The 21,224-nt window shown below is 57.1% G+C and overlaps 1 protein-coding gene across 7 annotated transcripts in view; it reads right to left on the bottom strand.

The window, feature by feature from the left end:
- SEPTIN9 (septin 9) overlaps positions 1–21,224 on the bottom strand; it is a 166,714-nt gene that overhangs the window by 18,118 nt on the left and 127,372 nt on the right. Inside the window, exon 1 of one of the 7 annotated variants that reach the window (XM_087441680.1) lies at positions 11,314–11,427. The exons of 5 other annotated variants lie outside the window; for them this stretch is intronic. Coding sequence is in view for 1 of the 2 variants with exons in the window: in XM_087441681.1 (XP_087297807.1) it covers positions 9,714–9,732 (19 nt within the window). In the remaining variant the exon portion in view is untranslated. Of the gene's footprint in view, positions 1–9,713; positions 9,893–11,313; positions 11,428–21,224 lie in introns of those variants that run through there. One more of the 7 variants, XM_087441681.1, reaches the window with a different exon arrangement.

The following is a 21,224-nucleotide window of genomic DNA, read 5'->3' as shown; positions in this document are numbered from 1 at the left end:
GGATAGACCACATTTTGTATATCCAGTATTTTGATTGTTTGAGGAACTGCCAGCTGTTTTCATATGTGACCTCTGAGCACTTGAATGGCTGCTAGTCCAAACAGGGAACGGAATTTTCATTTTACTTCATTTTAATTAATTTTAATTTAAACAGCTCCATGTGGTGAACGGCGACCACACACAACAGCACTGATTCTAGTCCGACCCACACGTTCTACAAATGGGGAAACTGAGGGCCCCAGAGTGGTTCTTTCTGAAATGCCACAGGAAGTGGGTAGCAGACCAGGAGCTCCAGTGAGGATGGAAGTGGCCTGCGTGGATCCCCGCTGCACCCCCAGAGCCACACGGGGAGGGGACGCTCAGTCAGTACTTGTAGAATGACTGGGGTCTTGGGAGTCCCCCTTTTTGGGGTGGGGAGGGGCTCTGCCGCCCAGGCTGGCCCAAAGCCCCTCCATGATGGTGGTCAGACCCATGTCCACAGCTTCCTCCTCCCGACTGGCTCCTCAGGACCTCTGTCCAGTGCCCCTCCCCCAGTGAGCCCCGCCTGGGACTGGGGCCTCGCTCTCCTTCCCATGGCCTGTCACCTAAATTTCTGTTTCACTCCCAAACTTCATCAAATGCTATTAATAGGAAAGGGAAGTTCTTAACAGAAAAATAAGAGGTTTCACATCTATGTGCAAGATGACTCACTATACCTTCGTCAGATAAACAGAGCAAGAGGGAGCCCCATTTTTTAAAAGTGGAAAACTCACACTCGGAGAAGTAATTTATCCAAGGTCACACAGCACCGCCTGCCTCTTTTCACTGCTCCTGGCTGCGTGAATCCTGCCTGGGAATCCCTTGGGAAAGGTCATCTGGAGAGCTAGCAAACTGCCACGGCCTCTGTCCCCTCCTGGGAGGAGGGAATGCCAGGTTTGCTCTGGGGGCTCGGCCCCTGGCGCAGCCTCACCCTCACTCCACCAGGCTAGCCACTCTCTCCCCAGGCTCCCAGGCCCAGGGCGACATCACTGCCCACCACACTGCCACCCTCCTCCGTGGAAGGACGGCCCAAGTGACCACCCAGGCTGGTGTGACCTCACCCACTGGCTGATGCCTTCCTTCCAGCCTCATTATTTTCTTTATTGCTGTAACACATACATAACGTAAAATTTTGACCAGATTAACCATGCTTAAGTGTTGGATTCGGTGTCATTAGGTACATTCACAACGGTGTATAACCATCTCCACCCTCCACCTCCAGAACTTCTCCACCACCCTCGACAGAAACTGTGCCCACTGAACACTCCCTGCCCCCCCGTGCCTGGCAGCGTCCCTCCTACTCCTGACCATGACTTGGACTACTGGGACCACACAGGATTCGTCCTTTTGTGTCGGGCTTCTTTCACTCAGCATGTCCTCAAGGTTCATCACGTCACAGCGAGTCTCAGAATTTCCTTCCTTTTTAAGGCTGAATGATATTCCATGGTTTATCCACTCATCTGCCAATGGACGCCTGACTTGTTTCCACCTTTTGGCTACTGTGAGCAACGCTGCTATGAACATGGATGTACAAGTATCTGTTTGAATCCTGGCTTTCAATTCTTTTGGGTATCCAGCATAACTATTAATAGAACCCAGTTAATTCTCAGAAAGGCTATGTTCTGGACAATATCGACATGGTCATGCTACAGTCAGAGCAGGTGTGGTGCTTCTCTGCAGACTCCACGGCTGGGAGCCAGGGCCCTTGGGTTCTGGCCCTGGCTCCACCTGGCCCTCGGCAGGTCCCTCCATCCTGCCATGCCTGCACTGCCCACCTGGGAAAATGGGCCACATGGTTTCCAACCCACTCTCCCCCCTCTTACCCTGCAAGCCCCTTGAACCAGAGGCTGTGGCTTGCTCAGTGGTATCCCGAACTCCTCGCCCAGGGAGTCTCACAAAGTAGCTACTCAAGAAATATCTAAAACATCCACCAACAGATGATGGATAAACAAAATGTGGTTAAGTCCACACAATGGAATATCACACAGCCATAGTAAGCAGTGAAGTCCTGACACGCTACGACGTGCATGAACCTTGACAACATTATGCTCAGTGCAAGAAGCTGGTCACAGACAGTCACAGATTGTATGAGCCCATTTAAATGAAATGTCCAGAATAGGCAAATCCACAGAGACAGAAAGTATATTAGTGGTTGCCAGGGGCTGGGGGGAGGGGGAGCAGCTGCTTAACACATATGGGGTTTCCTTTGGGGTGATGAAAATATTCTGGAACTAGATAGAGGTGATGGTTGAACAACACTGAACTGTACACTCTAAGTGGGTGAATTGCATGGTATGGGAATTTTTTCTTAATAAAGCTGTTACACTAAGAAAGAAAGGAAGACATTGCTAGTGGAGTTGGACTGAAAAGAATCCAACTGTGCCCACGAGTGCCCATAGCCAGCTTTATAGCTTGGAGGCCAGTGGAGGCCCAGACACCACCCTCAGGCCCGAGGTTCCTGAGCCCCGGTGCTGCCAGGTGGTGCCCCAGGTCAGTGGCCCAGCATGTCCTAGCAAGGGCAATTCTAGGGGCAACCAGCCGGAGGAAACCTTGACAATTTCTCTTTGCAGGTTCCCATTTTGAGCCCCAGCCCATTTGCCACTCCCCGGTGGGACAGCCCTCGCCACCCACAGGCTGGCGGCAACTGGCCCAGCCTGTGATGGGGGCTGCCCTATCTCTGCTGGTCTTGGGGTCCTGCCCCCTCCTTCCCCACAGGCGCCTGCCAGGCCAGCCTGTTCCCAGGAGCTGGGAAGCAGGGTCCTAGAGCAGAGAGGGAAGGGCAGAGTTCCACCCAGCCCCACCTGGGGATCTCACTGTTCTGCGTGCTGCAGCAGGGGCTGTAACTCACAGGTGAGCCAGCGCCATCTGTGGACTTCTGCACCAACTGACAAATTCCTCCCCTACCCGGGCTGCCAAGGATGATGGGGATCAGATCACTGTCTCACCGGGCCCGGGGCTGTGGGTGCTCATGTGGCTGGGAGGCAGCCCCCAGAGAGGAGCCAGCTACTGGGGGGACATCTCTGGGGTGCTCACATTTCACCACAGGCCCAGGGCAGCTGCGAGAGGGGGCTCGGCACAGCAGGCTTGCAAGGCCTGACACGGAAACCAACATGCGGGGGTCACCCTTCTCTGCCCCTACACGTCTGTCTTGCTGCCTGTTCTGCATCCCAGAAGCGTCCCCAGAAGTTCCATCCTCCCTGAGCATCAGCCTCGACTCACTGCTCACAGCCGGAGAGGGACAGCCAGGTGCCCATGTCACAGCCAAGTCCACACCCCAAGACAAAGCTCCTGGGGTGAAACCAGTGTCACAGCCCTTATCTCACTCCAATCCTCCCCATGCCTGGCCCTTAAGCGTGGGGACACTGATGCCATCGTCCATATGTGCCTGGCTCAATCACCAGCCACAGAGGCTGAGCAGACAGCAAGGCCAACCTGTCTACGGACACTTGCAAGGCCACCCGATGGGCTCACCACCGGAGCCAGAGTCACCAAGCAGATCCGGGTGGACCCACTCAGTGGCCGGATGTTGGGGCTCCAGGCCACCAGAGCGCCAGGTACTCTTCCTGCCCCACGGCCTCCAGGTGTCTCTCCTGGAGAAAACTGCATCTCCAGCCAGTGTCCTCCTCCCCCTGGGCAAAGCCTTCCTTCTCTCCATCCCGCCCCAGCCCAGGTGGCCCCAGCAGCCAGACGGTCTGACTTCACCATGGGACAGTGCACACAGGAGAGGGGCCCTGGAGTCCACCTCTGGGACCAGAGGAAGGGCTGCACTGCAGGCTGAGGTGACACCTGCAGACCCCACAGAGCGCCTGAGCCCATGCACAGGACAGGAGGTCCCAAAGACAGGTGGGTGAGTCCCTGACGCAGGTGGTGCCAGGGGACAGAGTGACAGGGCTGCTCCTTCCTTCTCTCCCTCCTCCCTGGGTGCCTGTGCAATCCTGCAGGTCCAGGCCTGGTGGCCAGAGTGGCTTGTCCTCACTGCTCTCTCCCTGAGCCTGTACTCCGCTGGCCAGCAGCCTCCACAATGACAACTGAACGATGACATGTGTGGTTCTCTTGCACCATGCGCCTGTCTCCCCCAGCTAAGATTCATGAAGCCAGAGACTTCATCACCACGCTCAGCCCTGTACTGCCATGTTTAGAGCAGTGCCTGGCACATGGAAAGTCCACGACTAAATGTTTGTTGAATGAATGATGAAGGAATGACGCTCATCACAACAGCCAACGTTTACAGGGGCTCCCTCTGCACCAGGCGCTATTCTAGATGCCATACCTGCACTGACTCCAGAAGGTAGATATGTTATTATTCCCCACTCCGCAAATGAGGAAACTGAGGCCACAGTGCTGCTGTCACTTACGGTCCCACAGCTGGTGAACGGCAGAGCCAGGATGTGACCCAGGCAGGGTGACCACAGGCCCTTAAGCACCCTGGAAAGGCTGAAGGAAGCGTGGGTTCCCTATAGCAAAGAGCCAGAGGGTACAGATCCTGGGCAGGCACCTGAGGTCCAGCTCCTCGCTCCCACGCTGCTCTCCCAGGAAGCTGCCAGGAGGAGCAGCTGGAAAGGGATTTATTTAGTTTGCAGCCGCCCCAGGCATATTGAGGGGCGTTAAAGATTTAATCTCCATAACTCGGGAGAAAAAGCGCCTGAAGGCCAAGCCTGGCTGGCCAAGCTCTTACAACACCAGCTGCAGGGCCCGGGGTGGGGGTCCCCAATTTCAGGTGCCGCCTTCTCTGGGTTGCCTCCAGCTCTCCCAGGACACTGGTGCTGATGCAGACAAACCCTGGCACACGGAAGACCCGGCACACCCGGTGCCCCAGCCAAAGCTCCCAGATGGATCCATGCCAAGCAGATATCAAAATGCCCACCCTCATCCTAAAACTCCACCTCTAGGAGGGCAACCCTGGCTGAGCTGACAAAATCCACAGAGGCCTCAAAGCTGACTCCCCACTTCTGGTATAGGTGACCGGGTGGAGGGAGAAGCGGTTGTTAACTTGGGAAACGCAGGTGAAGGAAAGAGGATGGGAAGGCAATGGGGCTGGAAACCAGACACATGTACAGAGGGGTCAGACCTTGGGGAAGGAACTGCCCTGGAAAAAGATGTTAACGGCAGGCCAGCCCTGTGGCGTAGTGTTAAGTTTGGCACACTCCGCTTCAGTGGCCCAGGTTCGTGGGTTCAGATCCTGGGCGCAGACCTACACCACTTGTCAGCCATGCTGTTGTGGGGACCCATGTACAAAATAGAGGAAGATGGGCACAGACGTTAGCTCAGCGCCAATCTTCCTCACCAGAAAAAAAAAAAAAAACGTTAAGGAAATGGTGTAAACAATAACCGTAGAAAAAGATCCCAGGGTTGTAGTGGACCAGGACCACAACATGGATTCATTCAACAAATATTTATTGATCACCTACTACACAGTAATAAAGAAAAAGGAGACACTATAGGCTTGACGTGTCTGAATGTGGTGGCACATAGGAACATGAAGTTCACTTATTCAAATGGTTATTAGCCAAAACTTCCAGACAGATTCAAGTAGTCCCTTCCATGTAAGGAACCCAGTCTGGTATGGCAGTCCACGACTTTTGTGTGTGTATCACAAACCTATTTTTTTTTTCCCCCCCAAAGCCCCAGTGGATAGTTGTATGTCGTAGCTGCACATCCTTCTAGTTGCTGTATGCGGGACTCGGCCTCAGGATGAACGGAGAAGTGGTGCCTCGATGCGCACCCGGGATCCGAACCCGGGCCACCAGCATCGCAGCGCGCGCACTTAACCACCAAGCCACAGGGCCGGCCCGCACAAACCTCTTTTAGAAGCTGATGAAAGGTAAGGACTCTCTCCCTAAAATAATATGAAGACTGACACACACAAATAAACTTGGACAATTTGGGGGTTCATCAAAGCCCTAGGTCCACAGAGCTCAATTAAAAAATACCCTGGTCTAAGGGGAATTTAGAATTTATTTGCGTTATCTCTGAATCACCTTCAGCACTCGACACAAACCAAGAAGTTCTAGGTTCCGTGGCCACACAAGGGTGAGGGAAAGTTAAAAAAAATCCTCAAAGGTGGGAAATACACGAAGCAAAGGGGAAAAGGGGAAAAGAGGCAAGGTTGCGGCCAGCTGGTCTCCATCTCGGGCTGCAGCAGGGGACCAGCAGGGGACAGAGCTGTGGACGGCGGGGGGAGGGGGGTGGGGGGGCAGGGGAGGGGGGACGTCACTCTCTGCAGGGCTTTGAAACAGGATCTTTTTCCAGTTACTCGACTCTGCTTTTCTTGTGTCCTGTTAACCTACCCAAGCCACTACAAACTCCTCATAAATGTCACGGAGAACTTCCTGTTCCCTTCTAAAGATGGAAACACTGAATATCAACGACTGATTTTTGCAAATTGGTGCCGGCGGCGCGAGGGTGGTGATCCAGGACTGAATTCTAAACGCGCACGCAGCTCATCTAATTCGATAAGTAATTCCAAATCGAATTACACTTCACACTTTGTCCGCGGCAGGAAGCGCCTGGTGGAGTCGGGTCAGGACCGGGGATGCCAGAAACCTGAGACTTGGCCTCTGGCCTGAAACTCTGCTCCGAACCAAGCGCACAGGCCGGGGTCCCTCAGAAGAGGGGTGTGCAAGCGGCTGCACTTCCATCCCGTCGGAGCTCCTCACCTCCTCCAAGGAGACCCAAGATGAACTGTGGTTAGACGGTTTCTGCTCGAGGAGGGACTAGGCGGAAGGGAGGAAGGGCGCGCAGATCAACGTCTCCCACGACCCCGTGCCCTCTGCAGGACCTGAGAGAGGACACAGCACAGTGCCCATCCCCATCCCGCTCCATTCATTCAGGGGCCTGAGGCGCCCCAAAGTCGGGGGGGATCCCCCCTTCTACTGCCCGCCAAGACTCCTCCAGCTCATCTCTTGCCAAATCCTTTAAAGCAAATCCCTCCTCCATTGTCCAGGAAGGAATCTCAAGCAGCTCTTCGTTTCTGCCAACACGGTTTCAATTGGCCCCAGTGGGTAAAGTCAAATTTGGATGCCGTCCAACTCCCACCCCGCCTCACCCCCTTTCTGGAAGAGGCCCTCTTCTGTTCTTTCCCTTGCAGCCCGCCTCCTCCTCCTCCAGGGCTGCCCCGCCTATTGAGACATCAATCTCTGGCCAGCGCAGGCTCCAGCCCGCCGGCCGTCCCTATGCACTTCCTAAAAAGCTGCTCGCAGAATCCATGCTGTGGGGAAGGCCAGGGAGGAGCCCTCCGACTTCCTGTGTCAGGGGATTTATTTTTTATTTCATTTTCCACTGCCCACGCGCCTCGCAGGATCAGAGAATGTGCCCCCAGAGCCTCCTCCCATCTCAGGGAACCTTCCAGCATGATCAGCCCCTACTCCAAAGCAAACCCAGAATCCAGTCCGGGCCAGCCCGCCCACCACGTCCGAAGGGGTTGACCGACCACGGCAATTCTGTTAGTTCTCCGCAAATGTCTGCAAAGTTAAAGAGAAAGAAAAACTCCTCCCCCACAGATGGGTGGACACTGGCCATTTGTCGCAGGGTGGAATTTCCTCTTATCAGGGATGCCCCCAAGGGGGGCAGAGCCTCTGCTCCCCCAGCCCCTCTCCTATCAGCAGGACTGTCAGCAGACGCACACCAGAGCTCAGGACAGAGGTGGGGGTGCCGGGGGCCCCGCCTCCCCCAGCTGATGAAATCACCTGAAAAAACATAGACAGGGGTCTCTAGGGGGCACCAGGGCATCCCCTGTGGTGGGCTGAGTAGAAAAAGAGCTTTCCCCCCAAAGATATCAAGCAATTCCCTTCTCTCGTGCAGATCTGCTCAGGCCGGGTGGCCCCCAAGGCTTCCTCCCGCCCAGGTCACTTGAGACAGGCAGAGGGAGGAGGCCAAGCAGGGAGGGGCACAGGCCTGGCCCAGAGCGGAAGGCTGACAAAATGACCCTCAAGGAGGGAGAACATCTCATACCACCGGCTTGAGGGTCCGGGAAGGTTGGGGGAAGGAGGAGAGGGGTCAACAGCTCTGGACCATTTCGCATCTTGTCACCTATCCATTTGCAGCGCCAGCTCTGGGCTGGGGGGGAGTTGGACAGCTGGTGTCATTTTCTGTCCCCACCTCTGGGTATTGCCACCAGGTCCTTCCCACTCAGGAGGGCAGGGGATCTAGAAGCAGTGGGCTCACGGCATGGGGACCCACAAGGCCCCTTTCACGGCTCCCTCAGGGTCGACCTCACAGGCAGCCCGCCTGGACTGTGCCCACCTGCCCACAGGCTGCTCTGAATCCTGCACATCTGAGCCCCCACTGCTCACCGCCCCGTGCCACCTCCAGCCCCAGCTCTCCCACGGGAGCCACTCAGCTGAGTGGACAAGCCCCAGAAAGGCCCTGGAAATCTCATGACACACCTGGAGGCGCTCTCCAAGCGCAGGGCCCACGACTTCAAATGCACTCTGAAGTGAGGATGGGGATGGACGGATGGACGGCCCATCCAAGGTGTTTCAGAAACACGCACGCACCCCGCTATCCCCGGCTGTCCCCAAGAAAAGGCAGTGTGCGTGGACGGCAGCCTGGCTACCCCTCAGGACAGACGCTTCCATCACCCCCAGGACACTGCCTGGGGGAGACGCTGGCCTTGGGCAGGGTGTGTTGACCCTCCTGAGCCCCGTGCTGGGTCGGACTTCCGCCTGCACTGTGGCATGAAGTCTGGGTGCACCTCTGGACTGGAGGGTCTGACTAGACGGAGCCACCAGTCCTCTGAAGGACAAAGCACACAGGGGTCACCCCTCCCCCAAGGCGGAAGGACTGAGCCCCTGAGCACCCAGCCTTTTCTTTTGTGGGAGCCTCTGCTGACTTTGCTTCTCAGCCTCTGGCTATTGGTTCTCAGCCTCTCTGCTGGTTGCTCTCCCACCTGGGTCCCTGGCTGGACACTCTCCCCAGGTGACTTCACCAATCCCCTGGGCATTAAATGCCAACCTCTGTCCAGATTCATACACCAGTGCCAACCTGACAGTGCCCTTGAGTCCATCGTGACTCAGCAGAGACGTCCCAAGGCCCCACTGCGCCAGGCCCTCTGCCCGGCACTGGGTTTCCGCAGTCTCTGCCCTCGTGAAGTCTGGATGTCTCAGACTGAATGAGCCTCAGACTGAACTCCGATCCTCCAACCCGCCCCCCCATCACCCCGACTTCAGTAAATGGTGTCTCCATGCATCCAGTTTTTACAGCAAGAAATTCAGGGGCCAGCCGCCTCCTCCCTTTCCATCACCACACATCCCATCACATCCATCCCAAAGCCTTGTCAATTCTAACCCAATATACCTGCAGGCGGTCGCCTCCCTCCCACCCCCACGGCCCACAATCCAAGCCAGCATCAATCGCCTCCCCCTCGACCCATTCTCCTCAAAGCACCAGGACCAAATGTTTAAAACTTAACCACATCATTCCCCAGCTTGAATCCCCGCCTGGTTCCCACTGCACCCGGGATAACACAGAATCCTGGGGCTGGGCTTCTGATCCACCCCAGACTCTCTGCACAACCCTGAGCAAGGAACTTAAACCTCTCTGTGCCTCAATGTTCTTGTGTGTAAAATGGGATAACAACAGTACTGGCCTCGTAAGAGTGCTGCGAGGACCACACGAGATATTTATACAGCATGCAGAGCAGTGCAGGCAGCGTAGTGCTCTAGGCATTTGTTCACACAGCGCAAGCCCGTGCCCACCTCTCCACTGTCGATACATGCACCGTCTCCCTGGCTCCTTTCAGCTCTTCCAACAAGGCTCCCCAGAGGTTCTCCCGGCCCAGAACGTTCTCTCTCTGTGCTGCTCCCGGGGAATGCCCCTTGTCTTCCCAGGGCTGCTAATCTGACCGGCTCCCTCTGTTCTCTTCCTGCATGGCCCTGCTCACAACTTGTAATCACATGCTTCGTCTTCCTCTGCTGACCGCCCGCCTCCGCCAGCGGGTGCAAGCTCCGGGTCTGCCTCATTCGCGGCTCACAAAACCTCACACATCGAAGCACCCAGTAAGATGCTGTTGGTTGAATGAGAATGCTCACTGCCCTTTCCGCTCGCCCTCCACTTCTCCCAGAGCATCGTGGGGGTCCGGCCACTGCTCCCCAGTCAACCCAGGTGGCGCCTCTCTCGCCCCAGGCCCTGGGCGAGGTTCCCCCCGGGCAAGGTTCCCGCAGTGCTGGCCTGCATCCTTTCCCATGGGCTCCCCACGGCTTCGGTGTGTGGCAGCATGTGAATGAGATGTTAACAACTTCCGGTTCCCGTCATCCTTCTGGAGCCACAAAGCACCGAGGCAGAAGGATGGATGGACTTCCTGGGACAGCTCCTGCCCATTCAGGAAAATTTTACTCAGGAAACGGTCAGTGGGCGATGGGGCGCCCACAGGGGAGGGGATGTGGGCGGAGATCAGGTGGCCTGGCTGGCCTATGGCCGGGCCCTAATCCCTCCCCACACCCTCACCCACCCCCAACCAGGGGCTCCCCGGGAGCACAGCAGATGTAAAGACTGGGGCCCGCCGCTCAGATCGGAACTCCCGGGCCTACCCCGGCTCTATCCCAACTCGGACGCCTCCGCCACGCCGCAGCTGGCCAGGCCTGTGCTACAGCGAGGAGTAGGTCCCCTACGTGGAGGGACCAGGCCACTGGTCAGCAGCTGTCCCCGGAAGAAATGCCGCTACAACTTAAGAGTTTCATAGTCCAAGGATGACTTGTTTCACCATCAATTAATATGCCACCCAGCAGTTAAAGCATAAAACATAACATATCACCAGCTCAAACTTAAGAGTGATTCGGGCAACCGGCAAAGAGAGTGTATTAACTGAGACACAACCAGAGGCTCTGCAGAAGTCTCCAAACGTACCAGTCCCAGTCTTGGCCCCCATGCGATCGGCCACTAAAGACACAAGGGGCCGGGCTGGGCCATTAGCAGAGCGCTGACCCCCGGGCTGGCCTGTGCACGGGCACTTTACAGTTACAAACTGCTCAAATTCACTTTATCTCATCTGATCCTCGTCTTCATGTCCTTCCTTAGATCCTATGTTTCCTGGGTAATTAGCTGTGACTTTTGAAATCAGACCAAAATAACAAGAACTACAGTAATGTGTCTTTAAACAAGTTGCTTTTGAAATCAGACCAAAATAACAACTACAGTAATGACGTGTCTTTATACAAGTCACAATGAAAGAAAGTTAAATGAGGGGGCACGCCAGTCCAGGGGGGTCTCCCACACTTGCTGGGACCCGGCAGGCCCTCCCCTGCCCACAAGCAGACCCCAACCTACCCTCGCACCCTCCGCACCCTGGGGGTGACCTACTGTGGGATCGAAAATGCCCAGCGTCTTCCACCCGATCACCGCAGCCAGCGAGGAACCAGGAGGCCCCGAGGGTGGGAGCCTGTCCCCTCCCAGACCCTCCAGCCGGCAGCTCGGGAAGGAGCCACATTCATATGGTAATTTCTGCCTGCAAACCCGCAGAGGCCCCTCCAGCTGCTGGGCGGGAGGGCCGGGAGGAGGGAGGGGGCTTGGCCCGGGCCTGACCGCTCGGCCGCCTTCCCGAGCCTGCGCCAAGCGGGCCCTTCCCAGTGCACTCATGGCTGTGTCCCTCAGCAATGGACACAGCGGGACGGCCTGTGAGGCCAGGAGGAGCGGGCACCCAGATACGGGCAGGGGTGGGGCCCTCGCTTTACGCGCTTGTGTGGTGGTTTCAACGACAGCGGACATGCATTTGTTTTACACTTGAACTTCTGTGCGCCTGTGATGCACAGAACAGTCCAGAAACGCTGTAGGATGCTCCTCCTGCAGACCTACAAGACCTGCAAGCCCTGCGCCGCCCTCACCCCCTCCTTGGATCCCATAGGCAGCCCCCCTGCACTCCCACCCTCCCCGGAATCTCGGGGACCAAGGCTGGTGGGGGGAGAGGGGGCACGTTCTCTCAGAAGAAAAGCTGCTTCCCCCACCCCCAGTCCCCTCTCTACCTTCCTACTGAGGGTGGGGTACATCAAACCCACCCACTCCTTCTACCCACTTCCTCCCTCACGCTGCAACTAGCTCACTGCCTCATGCTTCCCCATCTCTCCGAGAAAGGACGTACAAACCTTCCATTTCCCCTTTCTCACTTGTTCTGGCCCCCGTGCAGGCGAAGGAAACTAGAAGTCAGCGCCAGGACCCAGCTGCAACCCCAAACGGCTACTCTGCGCCCCACCCCCACCCCCACTCACCCGAGCGATGATTCCACGTTGCATCCTATTCCTATGAGGTCGGCTGGACTCACGATGAAACAAAAGGACCCTGGCAAGCTGCGAGACACAGACACATGACAAGCTATGGGGGGAAAGTGTGAGATGCTCACAGCCACTGGGGGCGGGGCACCACGGCCGAACAGGGCACCCCCACGGGGTGCTGGTGAGCCAAACTTCACCACATGACCCGGCAATTCCCCAAGAGAAATGAAAACACATGTCCACACCAAACCTGTACCCCAGTGTTCACTGCAGCCCCATTCACAATAGCTACAAAGTGGAAAGACTCAAATGCCCATCAACTGATGAACAGATACACAAAATGTGATGCAGCATGAAATGGAATATTATGCAGCCATAGAAAGGAACGAGGTACGGACACGATGTAACATCAGTGAACCTTGAAAACATACGCCAAGTGAAAGAGGACAAACACAAAACGCAACTTATTGTATGATTCTATTTATATAAAATATCTAGAATAGGCAAATTTATAAATAATGCTCCCAGGGGCTGGGAGAGGGGAGTTGGGAATGGAGAGTGACTGCTAGTGGGTACAGGGTCTCTTCTAGGGATAGCAAAAATGTTCTGGAATTCATGGTGATGGTTGCACAACTTTGTGACTACACTGGAAACCACTGAAAAAAGTAAATTTTATGCTATGTGAAGTATATCTCAATAAAGCTATTATCTAAAACAACGACAAAGAGCCTGGTGAGCTGTGAACACTCCCCCACGATCAAGAGCGGGACGGTGTCCTTCTCATCCATGGCCGGCCGCCAGCACTGATCCAGCATTCGGCCTCCTCGTGCACCCCCTCAATTCTGCAGCCCAATGTGGGACGTCCTCAGCCCCTTCTCTTCTTGCCCACCCTGCTCCTCACACCACCAGTGCCCATAGGGACTTGCCATTAATCTTACAAAAGGGCCCTCGATACCACAGGCTGAAACCTGTCCAGTCACAGAACGACCCAGGAGCAGGTCCTTTAAATACAGAAGGAGGCCGTGAACTTCAATCTGGAAAGAGGTGGACGTGGCAATAAAAACGCAGCCAATCAGCAACCAGAAAGGTCGACTGCAGCTCATCCCAGGTCTCTGGGCAGGAGGGACAAGAAGGGAAAACCTTTGCTTCCCAAGACACCCGCTCTGCACTCTGCTCTGAGATCAGGGGACACCGGCATGCCCCTCCTCGTACCTGAACCAGCTCAGTGCAGCTGCAGCAGCAGCAGGACTCAGGCCTGGCAGGCCGCTCAGGTCCCCAGAGTCCGGTCAGAGCCTTCAGCACAAGCCGGAGGAAACAATCTCGGGAGCCAGCAGCTGCTGGGGGGTGGCCGCTGGATTTCCCGGGCCATCTCTGGCAGGACACACCCCAAATCTGTTGGAGGCCTAAGTCCTCTCCCTCCCCCCCACCTCAAACCCTAAGTACACGTGCCGGGAGGAGCCTCCGTGAAAACAAGCCACAACGAGAGGATTCAGGGAAGCCCACTTTCACAGGGTGGCACAGGCCCCAGACGGCGGGGGGCGGCCTCTGGATTGCTCAAGCTTTAATTATAACTTCAGCACTTGGGTCTCCAAGTGCCCGGTGGTATTAATTAGCTCTTTACTCCCCAGCTGTCCTTGGAGAGCCCCAGGGTGAGCTGGGGAGGAGCCGGTGAGGAGCCAGCTCGGGGTGGCACACACGGAGGGGGCTTCCCTCACCCCCACCCACCCCAAAACACCCAGGCCGGCCCTCGGGAGACCAACCTCCCATCCCCAACTCACACGTCTCCCCAACAACCTCATGAACCAGCACAGATGGGAGAGTTTCTGCTGCTTAACCAGATGTAGAAACTGAGGCACGCTCAGAGAGGTCACTGGTGCATCCCTCCGCGCCCCATGACGGCCAGGGGAATCTCTGAACTCAGGACTGTGAGCGGATGCCCAGGAGGCACTGCTGGACGAATGCAAGAGGCAGTGAGTGGTGAACACAGGCAGAGGTGGCTGTTAGCGCCGGGGCAGGGTCCCCGGAGCTGCAAGGAGATGGGACTGGGCCGCCCTGTTCCACAGGGAGCCCTGGAGGAGGCCGGGGATGCAGCCAAGACGTTTGGAAAGACAGGGAAAGGACAGCTGCTGAAACTTCGTGCCAGGCGAGCAGGAAGCAGGCATCTACTGAGGGGACACAGTGTCAGGGTTGCGCTCACGGAGGTGAGCAGCTGGAGGGGTGGCCGCCACATCTGCCCTCCCCCCACTGCAACCTGGACACGCGGCTCCTCCCAGATCCTCCTCTGCCCCACTGCCCCCACGGAGCCCGACCTGCTCTCCTGCCACCCCCCCCCCATTGGAGCTGCTCTCCTCCCTATCCCAGAGAGCCCAGGAGCCCCATCTCAACACCCCCACACTCCTGAGCCGGGAAGCCTCTGCTGAGCCCCAACTTCAGGGAGACTGTGATGTACCGCCTTCCTGGGGACGCCTGTGGGTCCCTCAGGCGCCTTCCTAGGGCATCTTATCTTAGAGCTGGTGCACTTACCACCTAACTGGAAGCTTCTGGAAGGCCTATCCGTGAGCATGTGTGTGTGTGTGTGTGTGTGTGTGTGTGTGTCCCCAGCCCCGGGCTGCCTCATGGTAACAGACACTTAGCGTTTCCACCCGTCCAGGTTCTGTGCTACACGTTGTCTGTTTCATCTCCATTTGTCCTCACGACGACACGAGAAGTGGTAGCTACTCTTCTACGTTTTCCAGACAGAAGACTGTGGCTCAGAGGAGGCAGGTCACATGTCTAAGGCCACGCGGGCACTGAGAGGTGCACAGGGACCCAGGCGTTCATTTACCCCACGTGTAAACCTGCCTGGAACATGTGTCGACCTCACTGAACTCAAGGCGCCTGCAGCGAGGCCTCTCTGAGCGAGCGAGCAGATGCCAGGCCCTCGGGAAACACTGGCCCAGGATGTGGGTGACCTGCCGTATGCCGAGTGACCGGCCGTGTGCCAAGTTAGCAGAGGTGGGCTGGTACCCAGGTCTCTGACGCACACAGGGGCCTTGCGGCCACCTACCCCTCCTCCTAACCCTCCCTTTCTCATCTCCTACAGGGATCCCAAAAGGAGTTCCCACCATCCCTGACTTGCCTGCTTCCATCCATAGTCGTCACCATCCTTTCTGGATGCCAGGCCTCATCCAGGACACTGTGTTCCCTCGGAACTGGACGGCCCCACTTTCTGCCTCCAAGGGTTCTCAGCCCACCAGGGCCCCAAGAGGGGGCTGGGAGGGGCTCCCACTAAACCTGAGGAGGGGACACACGGGAAGAGGCCCAGCTCCACCGCTGCCAATTTGGGCTCAGCGGGCAAGTCGCCGAACCCGTGGGGCCGAGCGTCCTGCTTCCCGGGCCTTCGGCTCTGGTGTCCGCCTCTATACACGGCCGCCTCACCTCCCCTTGCCTGGGGTCCCTCCACCCGGTGTCCTCCCTGGGCCACCCGCGCCGGCTCTGCTGAAGGAGGGGCGATGGGAGCAGACGCCGCAGCGAGGCAGGATGGGCTTCTGCTGCTTGAAATGTTCCCAGTGTGCGGTGCCCAAGGAAGCCACCTGGACGGTGTTACAACGCCCCTCGCTGGGGACTGCTCTGCAGCGCAGCCCTCTCATGAGGAGGAGGAGAGAGCACAGAACAGCCCCTCGGGGGCCGACGGGGGCTCGGGGGAGCATTGGCTGTAACGGGGGCTGCGAGGCGGTGGCACTCAGATTCACGGAGGACATACCAGCCGGCCTTGGGGGAGGGTGGCCTGGAGTAGAAGTGGCTCAATGGATCGGCTTAAAACTTATTTCTTCTCTAATAAATTAACTTATTGATAACAAGTAAGCCTTTTTCTATTCTCTAAGAGTAGAAAGTGACGAGGGGCCGGCCCCGTGGCGTAGCAGTTAAGCGCGCGCGGTCCGCTGCTGGTGGCCCGGGTTCGGATCCCAGGCACGAACCAGCGCACCGCTTGTCAAGCCATGCTGTGGCAGCGTCCCACATAAAGTGGAGGAAGATGGGCACGGATGTTAGCTCAGGGCCAGTCTTCCTCAGCAAAAAGAGGAGGATTGGCATGGATGTTAGCTCAGGGCTGATCTTCCTCACAAGAAAAAAAAAAGGAAGTGACAGGAGGCACTTTCTCACCACCCTAAACACTTCAGTGCTGACTTCACTGCTCCGCCTCAGTTTTCACGTCTGTCAAATGGGGGCAAACGGTGTGTCTTAAAAGAAAGCTCCGGGGAGTCCACAGAGAGGGAGGACCATGGTGGGGGGACGAGCGGCAAGTGGCCAGAGCTCCGGAGAGCACAGGAACCGTCCACTGCCCCCTGTCCTCAGCCCCACAGGTGGCAGTGGATGACTCACTGGGGGTCTTTCTGTTTCCCCACTTTTTAAATAACCACATGTGAAACAACAGGAAAACGAAGTCTTTTAAAACCTGTTCTTTTTCCCATGAGGCAAAGTCTAGAAGGACAACATTTTGCCATGGAAACGTTCCAACCCATCATTCACCATTCTGCCTCAGTTTCCACCTCTGTCAAGTGGGGAGAGAGGCAGCCCCACCAGCTGGTGACGAAGGCCACTTAAATGAAATTCCCCAAGACGAAGACTGAGGGCCCCCAGGCATCACAGTAAACTGAGCTCGGAAGGACGGCGCCAGCATGGGGGCCTGGCCCTGGCAGACTGACTGCGAGGCCACCGGGGTGATGGAGAACAGCAACGTGAGCAGAGCCTGTGGTTTGCAAACCGGCCGCAGCGCCCCCTCTCACCACAAAGCCAGGTGCAGGTGAGTGAGGCCAAGAGCAGGACGCAGCACACCACCTGCTCCTCCGGGTGGACGCAACCCCCCACCCACCACTCTCTACACCAGTCTGCCAGCCCCTGGCCCCCACCCGCCCGCTCCCCTCAGCCACAGTCAACAACGACTCAACGGGGCTGCCATCCAACCTGTCATTAGACTTCAGGGCCACAACCGACACCCAGCAAAGGGCAGCTTTTCCTCTGGCCCCAGTAGATGAGGAGCAAAGGATGCGGACCCTGGCCTGGCTCCCCTATTACCCACCCAGCACCAGGGCGTGGGGGCGGGGCCAGGGGTCATCTGGTCCACTCTCCCGACCCGGGGAGAATGTATTCAAATCATCTCAAATCATCAAAGAAATGCTGATATTTGGCCCTTTTTCTTGAAAAAGGCTCCACCAGAGTACGTGTACAGACAGCAGAAGGAACAGCTATTCTCATAAGGCTCTCTCGAGATAGCCCTACAGAAACCACAGAGCACTGGACACAAAAGGAGAGGCTGCAGTCACACGACACTGACCGTGTGGTCATTCACACATTAACTGAGCAAGCACCTGCGATGTCCAGGCCTGGGGACAGAGATCAACAGCACACAATCCCTACACAAGTCCACAGTCTAGTGAAAGAGAGAGAGACAGACAGGACACAAACGTCCCCACCAGAGGGGCTGCTCCAGGCAGGAGGGTAAATTCACTTTCCTGCTCTGGGCAAGGAAAATCTTATCTGCTGTCCCATGTCAGAGGCCTGGTGACAGACAATTGGAACCAGGCCTGGGAGATAAGACAAGAGATAAGGATCTGGGAGGCAGGAGTTCTGTGCACATTCCACTGGGGACACCAGCAGGGACACTCTTCCGCTAACCGTTGGGATGACCACATCAGTGGGCTCTCAGTCGGTGCCAGGCACTCACAGAGCAGGGCAGGGGCTGGCAGGCCTCTGGGGGCCACGGGCCCCAGAAACGGGTGTTGCACACCGGCCAGGCACAATGGATCAGATGGGCACCGCCAGCGGCTGGAGAACCTACCTCCTGAAGGCCATGTGGGGGTCAGTGGCAGTGAGTCAACCCCAACCCAGAGCTGGGGTTCCAAGTGCAGACTTGGGTGTCCCCCCACCCCAGCTTTAGGAGAGTGACAAATATGGATGTGCTTCTGCCATGATCCAGCTACTGAACCCCAATTAAAGCATTTAAAAGTCACATTTAGGCTGGAACAGCCAGGAAGAGCAGAGAGGGCAGAGGGGCCCATCTTCATCCTTCAGGCCCTTTGTGCTGAGCTGCCCTGGGCGAAACCAAGGCCCAGCCCCTCCCGCTGCACACCAGCTGGGGTGCAGCAGCCCCTGCGAGCTAATCATTAACGCTGCTCTGAAGGTGGCAACAGTGGGCCCAGAAGAGGGCAAGCAGCAGCTCAGGCCGCTGCAGGAAGTCGGAATCAGAACTCAGAACTCCCAGCCTGGCAGGATTAAGCTGTCTCTTCATCTGCCCCTCAGAGCCTCAGAGCCTCGCAGGGCCTCGTGGCTCCCAGTGGTGATGAAAGAGAGGAGTGGTGAATTTGAACCCCACCCTCCCACCCACACCCCAGGGAGGAGCCAAGGCCAGGAGATGTCCCACCCAGCACTCTGCCAGCCCCCGAACAAGGCTCCTAATGAGCCAGCTGGGAGGTGGGCAGCCTGGAGGTCCACCAGGTGGGGCAGGACACCCTCCTGCGTCTGTAATTAGACCTGTGCCTTCACTGGGGTCCCAGCCTGCTCCTCACAGAACAGGCTTGCCCACAGAGCTGACTGTGCACTGCCCGCCACCCTCAGAAGCGTTCCTGGGAAGGCCTCATAGAGCTCCACTGAGCTCCTGAGAACAGGTTCCTACCTGTCCAAGGAACCAGGCTGGTGCTCAATAAACAAATCAAAGCTTGGCGCTGGAAGGCAGAAGTCTGGGAATGGAGCCCCAGCCAAGGGCTATGATTTCTGCTGGAAGCATCTTCCCCAAGACCCCAGCTGTGGGAAGCTGGGCTCCCCCAGGATCCTCAGGCCCGGGGATATCCTAACTCACATCTTTCTGAAGCCCAGTTGGCATCAGTGGCCAAAGCTAAGGTGGAGGTATGCAAGGAGAGGGAGCAACAGGCATGGAACGCAGACCACCAGTGCAGAAGACCCCAGCCAAAGCCATGGGGTAGACAGCAAGCATTTGTCCTCCCCCTCATGCATTTAAATAGTCATTCTTCCGGAACACACGGCCACTGAGAGACAGAAGGAGCCCAGAATCGTGGGGGTGGTATGCTCAAGATTTAAACGTGCAGGGGGGATGGGATAATGGAAGCTCATAGGTGGTGACTGGCTTCCTAAAAAAGCCTTGAGACCTTTGACCCCACAGGAAGCTGCGCACTGCTCCAGGCTGGTGAGTGGCTCTCCTAAGGACAGGGTCTGCCCCTTCTGTTGAATGCGTCTCAGCCCCTAGGAAATTCGCCTTGCCCTGAGAGCCCTGCAAAGCTGCCCTATCTGACAAGAGCAGCTCAGGCCTGCATGTCACAACAGGAAGTGGGCAGGGTATGGCAGCCCGAGAAGCGGGAGGGGGTGGGGAGTAAGTCAGCCTAGAGACTCTGGTTGCCCAACGGGTACAGGGCTTCTGGGGTGAAAGCCCTTGTGAACCCCGTCCTTGTGGTCCAGGGCAGCGGGCCTGGCACTCCAAACAACCCCGCAGCCCCCAACAAGGGCCATCTTTGGCTTGGGTTGCTGGGGCCAACGATGACAGCACTGTGACCGCCCCCTCCATCAGAACAGGGCTGTCTCCTCCATCTCAGAATGTGCCACGCCCCCGAGCACAGTGGGTCCTCCCCACACACCAGCTGCACTGGCCATCACCCCCGTCTCAGTGCCAGCCACAAGGAGCAGAGTTTGGCAAAATACAGGCACAAACCAATAGACGCACAAGTGTTGCAGGTGCCACAACACAGAAATGGTCAGGGGGCAGTGGGGATGCCCAGGAGGGGTGGGCAAGGGGTCAGTGACATCACAGACCTCCAGAGGCAGGCAGTAAAAGAGGTCAGCCACAGAAAACGCCTCCTTCCACAACCACGTCTTAGCCAAAGAGACAAGGGGAGAGACGCAAGAACCCCACCTTTCCAAAGAGGCCTCACATGGATGCTGGCTCCCCACCCCTGAGTGGCTAAACAAACTCTGCTTCCCATTTCCTGAAAAGGAGCCCCCCTGGGTTGGGGGGGGCAGGCCAAAGAGAAATGGCATTTACGCAAACACCCATGGAGGCCCATTACGTTTCAAGGCAAAGCAACAATGAATAAGGGGGAAAACCACACGGAATTATAAGGAATTAACAAGGAACAGGGCCTTTCTCTCCTTCCTCCCTAACAGGTTTTTCCGTGCAGGATCCACAGTGAATTCCAACTAGGGTGCTGTCCCCACGGCCAGAAACCCGCTGTACGGCCTGGGGCCGGGCGGCACATTTTTCTCCAGGAAAGGAATTTAAAACTTCTCTTTGGTGAGCAGAGAGATGCTTCCCCAAACCTCTGACGAAGATGCCAGCAGATGTCATGGCAGCGGAAAGTTAGAGGAAGGAGGAGGACCAGGCGCAGCGGCAGCCTGCAGGCTTGAGTCGACCCCGGGGGACATGTGGGAGGAAGGTTCAGAGCAGATGGCATTGCCTCTGAGGCACGTGGGCCCTCCCAGCTCTGGTGCATGGCGCGGTGTGCTGTGCTGGCTTGTAGGATTTGGGGGTTCGGGGTACTCCCAAGGGCTCGGCTCCACCCGGCTGGAAAGCCCCCCGAAGGCAAGTTCCCAAGGCTGCTTCCTCACCCCTGCTCCTTGACATGGAATGGCTCCATCCTCTAGCAGAGCACATGCATTCCAGGCCCCCGCCCGGCCCACCCACCACCACCTCCCCCCTCCCCTGCCCACTCCCAGGAACATCCCGCACATCCCGAACACCTCCCAGGAACCCAGCCAGACTCAGGCTGCAGCGAGCCTCCCCAGATCACAATGCCGGCCGCAGGGAACTTGGATTCCGGCATTTCTAGTGTCTGCTGAAACTCATCTCCGGCCGGTCCTCGGAGCCCCTGCCCCGAAGGCTGACAATCGGCGCGGACCGATTCGAGGGGGCGGCGGTGGCCGTCTGCATCTTCCCGGCCCTCCTGGAGTCAGGGAAGCCCCGTGCGAGAGGGAAATGGGCTCCGAGAAACTCCCGCCGGAGGAGGACATAACCACTCAGTTAGC

The sequence above is a fragment of the Ceratotherium simum genome, chromosome 16, assembly GCF_057802395.1.
Source record: "Ceratotherium simum simum isolate JZ-2026a chromosome 16, ASM5780239v1, whole genome shotgun sequence".
In the NCBI taxonomy this organism is placed as follows: domain Eukaryota; kingdom Metazoa; phylum Chordata; class Mammalia; order Perissodactyla; family Rhinocerotidae; genus Ceratotherium; species Ceratotherium simum.
Note: the sequence above shows the minus strand (reverse complement) of the source record. Positions and strands in the feature narration are given on the sequence as shown.